General features: G+C 40.3%; 1 protein-coding gene across 1 annotated transcript in view; it reads left to right on the top strand.

Annotated features, from left to right (window-relative positions):
* The first annotated feature begins 2265 nt into the window (after positions 1–2265).
* Positions 2266–11438, top strand: part of LOC130416974 (interferon-induced GTP-binding protein Mx3-like) — a 75831-nt gene continuing 66658 nt past the window's right edge. The window contains exons 1-5 of the mRNA XM_056742331.1: positions 2266–2412; positions 2548–2744; positions 3208–3345; positions 8224–8378; positions 10632–10770. Coding sequence (XP_056598309.1) covers positions 2306–2412; positions 2548–2744; positions 3208–3345; positions 8224–8378; positions 10632–10770 — 736 coding nt within the window. The 5' untranslated portion in view covers positions 2266–2305. The remainder of the gene's footprint in view (positions 2413–2547; positions 2745–3207; positions 3346–8223; positions 8379–10631; positions 10771–11438) is intronic.

The following is an 11438-nucleotide window of genomic DNA, read 5'->3' as shown; positions in this document are numbered from 1 at the left end:
GAAGAATTGGCCCCACATTAATAGACATTAGTAAGCAGTTTATAAATACAGCTATAAATGCTTTGTTCTTGATTTATAAGCATGTATATAATATGCTTAATAATCAAATTTTCATACTTTATTAAGGATGAATTCATCATTTCTAAATTAAGGATTACATTACTTACAAACCAGTTAGTTAGGAGTTGTCAGTGGTTCATGAGATCATTTAGAAAGTGTTAGTTAATGATTAATAAACTCTTTGAATGCACATTTATACATCTTAATATTCTGACATATAGTAACAGTTACTTAATTTGTTAATAAATGCTTTTTTAACACACATTCCTGCTGTAATTCATGATTAATTAAGGTAGTTATAAAACATTTACTAGTTGTCAGTTAACTATTTTTGTGAGCTCATCTAAAGTGAGGACTATGTATGCCTTGTAAAGCATTTACAAATGAGAGTTAAAGGCTCAGTTATCTTCTAAACAGAAAAAGGAAAAACACAACACAGAGGGATACAGAACATTAGAAACTGTACAACTGTAAATATTAATGAATATTAAACTATTTAATATAAAATAAAAAATAAACCTCTGCAAAATTAAAATTGTACAACCGAACATATAAATGAATATTAAATGAACAGATATAAAATGAAAAATAAACTGCTGAGATTTTTTTTAATTCCTGCACACCTCCAGACAAAATATAACTGTGAAGTGATATGCAACTCTCATTTGTAAATGATTTACAAGGCATACATAGTCCTCACTTTAGATGAGCTCACAAAAATAGTTATCTAACAACTAGTAAATGTTTTATAACTACCTTAATTAATCATGAATTACAGTAGGATTATGAGCCTTTAACTCTCATTTGTAGATGCTTTACAAGGCATACATAGTCCTCACTTTAGATGAGCTCACAAAAAATAGTTATCTAAGAACTAGTAAATGTTTTATAACTGCCTTATTTAATCATGAATTACAACAGGAATGTGTTTTAAAAAAGCATTTATTAACATATTAAGTATAACTGTTACTATATGTCAGAATAATAAGATGTATAAATGTGCATTCAAAGAGTTTATTGATCATTTACTTACACTTTCTAAATGATCTCATGAACCACTGTCAACTCCTAACAAACTGGTTTGTAAGTAATGTAATCCTTAATTTAGAAATGATGAATTCATCCTTAATAAAGTATGAAAATTTGATTATTAAGCATATTATATACATGCTTATAAATCAAGAACAAAGCATTTATAGCTGTATTTATAAACTGCTTACTAATGTCTATTAATGTGGGGCCAATGCTTCATAAATGATTAATTAACTATGTACTGATGCTTAACTAATGATTCATAGTGTGCAGTCATTATAAAGTGTTACCCAATTTTCCACTTATTAAAGTTAAGCTTTAGTTTTTCTGCAGGGTTATTTTCAGGAAAGTTAGCTTCCACTTAGTCCAATACGACCTACCCTCTGTCCGCCATAACCGGAAGTCGCTGTCTAAATCTTTAATCATACTTTTAACATTTATGATTTACCAAAGCAATGGTGGTTGCCAGAAATTAAAAGGATTTTTTCACATTGTAGCTTGGTAAACAAATGCCATCAAGCTAGAGTAAATAAAGCAAAGTAACTTAAAAAGGGGGGAAACCACACAGGTATGACTGGGTATATGAATGACTATAAGAAAGATCTGTGGACAGATCTAAGCACACCGTATGGAGATGCATAATGGTTTGATGTTATTTTTATGTTTTCTTTTACATTATCATGTATTTTTCACAGTGCATTTAACTTTCATTCTTACTATGTCTCTGTTAACCTTCTTTTTGTATTTGGTTCATAAAAGATGTTGACTAGCCCTGACGTAACAATTACACTTTCGTTATTATTGTGGTTGTGTGACTTCATGTCTGTCCCTGGTAATGGTTTTCCCCGTGTTAGGGCAACCTTGTTACCATGACATTATTTATACTCTGCCTGTTCCTTTGTTCATCGTCTTGTCTAAAATGTAACTAGTCTCTGTTTGTTCTCCGTGTTTCTGTGCCGCATGTGTTTTTCAGATATTTGGTTTTTATTAAAAGTATATTAGTTTTCATCATCCTGTGTTGGAGTACTACTTTAGAGGGTGTAATACAATTTAAATTCTAGTATCTCAGAAATTACCCAAATACCTAACATTTTCACTTTCGTTATTACTGTGGGTGTGATACAATATAAATTCTGTTTGCTCCAGAGGACTTTACATTGTGCTGGGGTAAAACCTAAATGATAAGAGGCATTCTGCAAATTGCGACCAAAGAATGGAGAGTAAAAATACATCTCAAGGCTTTCTTTCCTATTTTTCAAATTTTGGTTCTTCAGAAGAAATTCATGATGAAGATGAAAGTTTTACTTTAAAAAAGAAAGGGTGAGACAAGAAGCATTTTATTTGTTTAGTCTAATATTATCTGCTTTGTAGCGATCTAATAGTATCTGCTTTATGCTCCAAAAATGTGATACAAGTACTAATCTTTATCCAATACTTTTATTATGACTTTTACAGTAAGAAAATGAACGGAGTATTTCATGATCATTTAGAGGAGAGAATACGTCCGTTCATTGATCTTATCGACACTCTGCGATCGGTTGGCATTCAAAAGGAACTGGCACTGCCAACTATTGTTGTAATTGGAGACCAGAGTTCTGGAAAAAGTTCTGTTTTGGAAGCACTGTCTGGAGTCTCACTTCCTAGAGGGAGCGGTGAGAACCCTTTTTCTTTCTCTGATTTTTATATAAGCATAACATAAATGATTTTAAATGGGTAAAATAGATAAACGACAGTAGTTATTTAGTCAGCAACCAACACTACATTACCATATTTATAATTTACATAACGATTAAAGTAATCTTTCTATCACAGTTTTAGTTAGTATTGGTTTTGTAATGTTGTGCTTGGTTTTGTCTTCTGTCTTCATTTCCTGTGTTTGTCTTTAGTTAGTTAGTCCCTCAACTGATTCTGTTTAACCTGATTCTGTTTCCCATGTGTATCTAAGCTTGTCTGTTCCTTTAGTTCATTGTCTGCTTTTGTTTTGTGTTTCGTTTGGTTAGGGATTCTTCTGGTTATTTATTAAAAGACTTTAAATTCTACTTATTCGTTTAGCTTTATTTAATACAGCCAAAACCGGTAAGCTTTCATTGATATGAATTGAACTGTCCTTTAAAGGAATTGTGACCAGATGCCCATTAGAACTGAAGCTGCGGCAGGAAAGGAGTGGAATCAACTGGAAGGCATTTATAGCTTACGGTGGACAGAATGTTGTTATTAAGGATCCCTCATCAGTTGAACAACACATTTCAGAGGGTAAGTAGTTTTCCCCTTCAAAACACACGAAGTGGACTAAGACAGATTTCCCTGATAGCATGTAACCATTGAATTAATGTGAAAAAATTATTGATAGGGCCAGGTTAATTGCATTGAATTAATTACAATTTTGCACCAAGAATTTATTTTGAAATATTTACATTCACTATCCCCCTTGTTATCTTGATAGCCTTCTGTGTATAAAAAGCAGTGGTCCCCAGGTCCTGGAGGGTCTGTGTTCTACAGAGTTTAGCTCTAACTAGGGCTGCAACTAATGATTATTTTGATAATCGATTAGTTTGGAGATAATTTTTTCGATTATTCAGATAAAACATTTTATTCAATATTTTGATTATAACTAAATTAGAGATGGAAAAAGAGTATACAACTGAGCTCATTAGCCATCTCCCAAAATATTGTGGATGTCCCCCTCATTAACACACCAAGGCTAATTGTCCCGATGAGCTGAATGAAAACAAGTAGCAGATCCATGTGCAGTAAAGGTGTTTAATTTGAAGTCCAAAGATGTAGGGGTAAATCCAGGCAGGGAACATATAACAATGATACCGAGACAAACAATAATCCACAAAAGACAAGTTAACACAAGGGCTATATATATGCACACACAGATGAAGGGACAAACAGGTAGCCACCTGATTCGAGCCTGGTGTGCACACAGCTGGCGCTCATTCACAATTACTCACCGGTCTTGAACCACGGTGTCGCCCCGCCTACTTCACTACAGAGACAAAGCATGATGGGAACTGGAGTCCTTACAAAACAGACAGAACACAGAGTGGAATGGCACCCTCAGGTTGCTATCAGAGGTGTCAGCACCAGGCTGTGACACTAATAAATTGATTCAGGTGTGACATGTTAGAACCAGCTCACAATAGTTTCTCCCAAACGTGCTAAGGGAGGGGACGGTTTGCCAAGTAAATCAAGGTATTTTTTGTGGCATGAAATGAGATATTTGTCAATCAAATGCAGTGATGTAGCCTACTGTAAAAAGTATCCCGAAAATGTTTTACTGAAAGGCAGGGTGTCTGATTCCGAATTACGCTTGTTTAGACAAAGACTGGCCGAGTAAAAAAAACAACAGAGGTGCACTGGCCCCATTTGAAATCTTATTGGCCCCTGAAGCGCCCCTGTACTCTCAGGGCCTCTGTAACCTACATGTGATATGCGTTTTGGTCGACCGGATCATAAGTGGACGACGTTAACACAGGTTAAACGGGGTGTGAAACGTTTTGAGCTTGTCGACTATAGAAAACAACTTCCAAGTTTTCACATTTCGAAGATGTAAGCTCAAAACACACATTGCTTTTTAGTACATAAAAAGGGTAAGCCGCTGTCAATTAAACTGTCTAGGGAGATTTTGCCTTCTTAGTCAGAACCTTTATTGGATGCCCATGGTCTTCGGGCCCTGAGACGACACTGCATCATTCATCCGTATGACTATGTCATTGACATTACTATATAGACCCAGGAATACTTCCAGAAACCACTGTCGGTAAACACAATGCGCGTGCCATAGAGCAGATGCCAACTAAAGCTTTATCATGGTAAAAGGAAGCCATATGTGAACATGGTCTAGAAGCGCCGTGGTGTCCAATGGGCCAAGGCTCATTAAAAATTGACTATTTCAAAGTGGAAAAGTGTTCAATGGTCAGACGAGTCCAAATTTGACATTCTTGTTGGAAATCACGGACACCGTGTCCTCCGGGCTAAAGAGGAGGACACCTTCCAGAGTGTTATCAGCATTCAGTTCAAAAGCCAGCATCTATGATGGTATGGGGGTACATAAGTGCATAAGGTATGGGCAACTTGTATGTTTTGGAAGGCTCTGTGAATGCTGAAAAGTATATAAAGGTTTTAGAGCAACACATGCTTCCCTCCAAACAGGGAAGGCATTGTTTACTTCAGCAGGACAATGCAAAACCACATACTGCAGCTATTACAATAGCGTGGCTTCATTGTAGAAGAGTCCGGGTACTGAATTGGCCTGCCTGTACTTCAGATCTTTCACCTATAGAGAACATTTGGCGCATCATTAAATGAAAAATACGTCAAAGACTACCACAAACTCTTCAGCAGCTGGAAACCTAGATAAGACAAGAATGGGACCAAATTCCAACACCATAACTCCAGCAACTCATAGCCTCAATGCCCAGACCTCTTTAAACTGTTTTTAAATGATAAGGAGATGCTACACCATGGTAAACATGCACCTGTCCCAACTATTTTGAGACCTGTAGCAAGAATCAAATTTGAAACAAGCTAATTTTTGTGCATAAAATTGTAACATTTCTCAGTTTAAACATTTGCTGTTATCTATGTTCTATTGTGAATAAAATACTGGCTTGTGTGATTTGAAAGTCTTTTAAATTTCATATTATTCTAATTTAAAAAACGTCCCAACTTTTCCAGAATTCTGGTTGTAATCCCACTCTTTCAGCACAGTTGAGTTCCCCAATAGGACATTTCCCATGCTTTATGATGCTTTATTACCAAAGTTCGGGAGGAGCATGTGCAAATAATTACGCAGCTGCACGGCATCAGCGATCACACAGCTGCACGGCATTAGAAATCACGCAGCTGCCCGGCATCAGCAATCACACCACCTATCCTACCAAACCAGAGCGAGCTCTATAAATTGTGAAACCCCCTTACCTCCTCCACTCAACATTTTCGCAGCATATAGCAACATGTCTGAAAACGATTCATACGAAATGGACAACGACGACTCCTCTGCCTCCCAGGGTCCCTTAGAAAACCCGGCCGCTAAGCAAAGCAACAGCACCGGACAAGAAGCAGTCACAGCTAAGACGGCAGAGACCCCAAGAGGCCTCCAGCCCTCCCGCACCGTCCGTCGCACCCCGAAACGACGTAGCAACGTGACTTCATCTCCTCCACCATCCAGGGATTTGGCAGCTTCCTCTGCTTCCTCCTACACCTCAGCTCAACTCTCGATCCCAGAGTTAAAAAAGTGGACCGTCCTAGCTTTAATGCTGGCCTTAGACAACGGCGACGTCTCCTTTTCCCGGAAGGCAACCAAAGCAGAGTTGTACAACTTGTATACTTCCAGCCAGCTCGGAATTCCCATAACCGCTCCCACTACGAAGCCAAAAGCTGCCGACAAGACCCGCAGCACCACAGTTCCACAGCTCGAGGAAACGACCATCCCACCACTGCGAGGAAGAGGCGTCGAACACAAAGTCAAACCACGCAGACACCAGCATCCAGCCGTCTACAGGATCACCAGAGTCTAACACCTCTGCCGTCTCTAGGCCGGTCCATTACCGCAATGGCAGCGCGAGCACTCGCCCGCCAGCGGTAACACTGCCTACCCTATCTTCTGACTATCAACTTTCTCATTTTCCCCCCGGTACCACCCCAGCAGGGGCCTTTATCTGTATTTCCCACTGCCGCAGCAGTGCCACCCCAGCAGGGGTCTTTTTCTGTATTGCACACTGCAGCAGCAGTGACACCCCAGCAGGGGTCTTTATCTGTATTGCACACTGCAGTAGCAGTGCTGTCCCAGCAGGGGCCTTTATCTTTATCAGGCATCCTCTGTGTTTAGGACATGACGTCATGCTCAAATCTTATTTCCGAGGGAATAATTTTGGGCGCTTCTTGTGTTTTCCACTGCAAATTGATTGTATGTATAAAGACGGATATTTCATTTTCAAATGTTCTGGCAGCACACTGACAGTTGTAGGGGAGGAGTTAAACAATCCTACACCCAAGCCAGCTTACTGATATCATCTGAGATGGTTCATCACTACAGGGGGGAAGTGTATTCTAAGATTTTGATTGGACATTATGGATCCAGGACACATACTGTAATTACAAAACCCAGATAGCCAAAATACGTGCCTTAAGTTACGGCAACAGGATCTGATGACCAAACTTACATCATGGCAATGTTACGAGAACTGTCGTGGCAACTGAAAAAGTGAAATTCCTAGATTGGTTGCCACAAGACATTGCCTGCCTGTTGTGATCATGTTGTGAAAATGTCATGGATTTATAATTTTTTTGGTGGTTACCAGTTACTAATTTGGAAATGTAGAACAACCAATTGATCTTGTGCTCATTACCCATAACTATTGTAGAGACATTTTTACTAACATAAATGGCACAGACTCAGTTCGAATACTTTTCAAAGATCATTCATGTCCCGGTTGCTGTGATTACTCTCCAACTGGAGCTGGCATAATCTGTGGTAACCTCGGGATTGTTATCCCGGATTGTTATCCCGAGGTGGAGGAGGAGGGTAGAAAGAGACTTAAGTGTAATTTAGGGTCCTGAGTAGGACCTACGCTGTAGGCTGTACATAGCTCTGTGTAGCCTGGTGACAACTCTCCAAAAATGTAACAACGCGGACCCTTCATGGCACTGTAATTGGTACTCTAAACTGTTTGAATCCCTCCCTCAGGTACAATAAACACTGTGATAGAAAGTTCATTCGGAAATGTGTCAGAGTGAACATGACTCTAAGTAAATTATTTGCTCTATTGTTTTTAACATCTCAAGCTGCAAAAAAAGTGACTGTTTACTTGCCGCTATCACTGCTAATACTTCTCAAACAAGCAACTTCTTCTTTGGCTATTGTCTTGGTTACACAAGCAACACGTACGTGGACACTGACGCCTAGTGGTCATTGCCTCGACACGTACAGCGAAGCACAAGTTAAAGTTAAAACCTGCGCATTGCCTGAGGCGTAGAGGCTATGAAGGTCATGCGTATGACAATAAGTTTTAAGTATGAGATAATAATTAACATTTGATGTTTGTTTTGTTGATAAATTTACTAACTTATTCCAAAACTCTATGACTTTCATTACATAATGTATGTTTATTTGTGTTATTACAGCCCAAAATGAGCTGGCAGGGAAAGGGGTTGGAATCTGTGATGAGCCCATTTCTTTAACGGTTATGTCACCAAATGTATGTGACCTCACGCTGATTGATTTACCAGGAATTGCCAGAGTCCCAGTTCAAGGACAGCCAGAGGATATTGGAAAGCAGGTTAGTGCCAAATGCCAGCTGGGCCACTGTTGAAAGTTTTATAGTACAAGTTTGACTCCTTATATCGATTTGACCATTGTATGTTATGTCCATTTGATAATTTGGGTGTCTAGGATTCAAGTTTGAAATGACAATGTAGACAGAACTGGCAATTTTTTTGATTTTCCAAATCTACAAAGATGAACTCTAACTTTGGTTCTTTAACACTGGGAAAAAAATAGATCCCTGCCAAATACAATAGAAAATGTAATGAATGTTATAGTTATAACAGGAATTAAATTGGTTTTAATGGAAACTTTAATGGTATCTAGTAATATGTGATGGATTATAATAGTGTGATTTTTTTTTTTAGATGGGAACTAAAAAAACATCATGGAATAATGTGTAAAACACACAAATTATTTAATGGTAATAGCTAGATACATACAGATACATAATTGTATTTTAATGGAAATCATAAAAAAATCTTTGATGGTTTCTATTGCTTTCCTCAGCAATGAAGGTTCCCTTTCTGTCGGTCTCTCAACGTTGTGTCAAACCGACAGATGGGGTTCGCCCTCGAGAACCTATCACTTCGACTCGTTTAGAAAAAGGCCAATGAAATTGGCGAATGAAATTTGCATGCCGGACTCCGCCCCGGATTAAACAGAGACGGCGTGCTGCATAACCTGCACTGGCTCGCGGACCGTTCGCACCTCGTCTCGTCTGTCCCACCTTCTCATTCCTCAACCACGTATCGGAAACGGTGCTTGATGATGAGATGTCCTTGCAGCCCCCTCCTCCGGGAATGAGCTCAGAAAGAAGAGGATGTCAGAATGTCAGCCATGTTTTCCCAGGCCACAGCGAGCATTGGGTTGCAGTACACCACACTGCCTCTTCCCTGTATTCGCGGCCAGATACATGGTTCCTCAGAGTCAAGGGAGCCGCGCCCGCCCCTGGTGCCGTGTTTCCCGGAAGTGCATGAGGAACTCAGTAAGACCTGGAAACGCCCCCTTTTCGGCGCGTGCATGTCAAACTAGTTCCGCCACCCTTTCTTTCCTCGATGGTAGGGCAGCTAGAGGATATGTTGCAGACGGCTGCCACCTGGGGGGCTCGATCTCGACTCCCGTCCAAATCGTGGAGGTTTCTTCATCTCTGGTGTCGAGCTTGACTGCTGAGGGCCAAGCTGCCCCCTCTCTCCACGCTATGGCCATCCTGCAGGTGCAGGCCAAGGCGTTGAGAGAGCTAAGATAAGGGTAAGACTGACCCAGCGCTTATGCAGGAACTCCGCACCTCTGGTACCTTTGGGCCCCACCCCAGCCATTCCATCGCTGGATGGTCGATCTGGGATGGGTCCTGCCCCATCCCAACAGCCCACTTCAAGGAGTTTTCCTCTCCCTCTGGGAGTTTTTCAAAGCCGCTCTCACCCTCTTCACGACGGTGTTCGGCAACCCAACGTTGCATCATAGCGAGACGCAACGTCGAGTATACTTAGCAGCCCTAAGCACTTTCAACTCAACAGTTCGTTGAGCTGCATCGCCAGGCATGTAAATCAGCAGAGCCAATCTCCTCCCCGGGGGCCTCCCCACGGCAAGAGATCTGCACTGCCAGCCATCGAACCACCCCCTGGGTGGACGGTGAAGCAGATCGTACCCCTAGTCCCCCTGTCATGGTCCCTGGGCGCTTGGCTCGAGCTTCCCACACCGTCACGGTAGCTACGGCCAACGGTCCTTCTCAGCAAGTCGATCTAATTCGCCAGACATTCGCCCAAGTTTCGAGGCATCCTTTCAACCCCGATCTGAGGCAGGGATGCTCCCGTACTACGGGCCGAGGTCGCCACCCTGTAGGCGAAGGCGATCGAGCCTGTCCCTCTAGTCGAGGGGTTTTACAGCCCGTACTTCATCATCCCCAAATAAGGCAGGGGTATGCGCCACATCCTAGATCTGCGTACCCTGAAGAGGCACCAGCAGAATGTTCCTTTCTGGATGTTCACGCTGAAGCGCATCCTGGCCATCTATCAGATGTCAGGATTGGTTCATAGCAATCGACCTGAAGGACGCTTAGCTTCATGTCTCATGTCTCGACTTGACTAAATATTTATCACTCTATTGTTTTGCTCAGGAAAGGCAGCTGTGATGTGAGAGTTGGATAGTTGCTACAGCCAGCAAAATAACATTTCACCAAAGTGAACACAGTTCTGTTGAGAGCTGCTGTCTTAATAGCATGTGGTTTGCTTTGTTTACCTGACCTGATTTATTTCTTTTTATATTCTAGATCAAAAATCTAATCTTCAAATATATTGAGAAGACTGAAACTTTAAACATGGTAGTGGTGCCATGCAACATTGACATTGCAACAACAGAAGCACTAAAAATGGCACAAGAAGTAGATCCGGATGGTAAACGAACCATAGGTAAGTAATCAATAATCAATATGTGCTTAAATGCTTGTACATTTAATAAATAATAAATGTCAAAGAATGCTAGCATCATGTTAAAACAGGGGAGGTAAATCCTCGTCCTGAATGGCCACTATCCTGCAGCGTTTAGCTCCAAGAGGTGCAGAGGTGGTTCGGATTAGTTTTGGGCGGGTCCCGAAACTGCAAGTCAACTTTTATTTACAATTAATTAACTTAATTTTTATTGCACTTTTTACAATTTGAATTCTATTAAAGTAACTGTACAAGTAAAACACAAAATACTAAACTAAACTAAATGAAATGTTAAATTGTTAAAATGAATGAATTACAGGTGAAAAAATCAGGATCTCATAAGAGTGTGTCCGATTAGTGGAGGGGACTTTGTGAATTTAGTGTAACTAAAAGCATTTGGTAACCTTAACACATTAATGTTATTAATGATTTAGTTCTTTTTGTTTGCTTAAGCACATTTCTTGAAATTATGGCTCCTTTTCTTGAAACTCAAACATAAATCCATAACTTCTCACCCAATTACCACAAGATCCTATTTTCTGGTCAAAATTAAGTTCTCTGCTCAAAACCATTCAAACTTGCTGAAAAAGCCAACTTTTCCCCCCAGACATGCCACACAAGCCCTTAGAATCACTCACACTACAACATAG

This window comes from Triplophysa dalaica, unplaced genomic scaffold, assembly GCF_015846415.1.
Source record: "Triplophysa dalaica isolate WHDGS20190420 unplaced genomic scaffold, ASM1584641v1 Contig4, whole genome shotgun sequence".
Lineage (NCBI taxonomy): Eukaryota > Metazoa > Chordata > Actinopteri > Cypriniformes > Nemacheilidae > Triplophysa > Triplophysa dalaica.
Note: the sequence above shows the minus strand (reverse complement) of the source record. Positions and strands in the feature narration are given on the sequence as shown.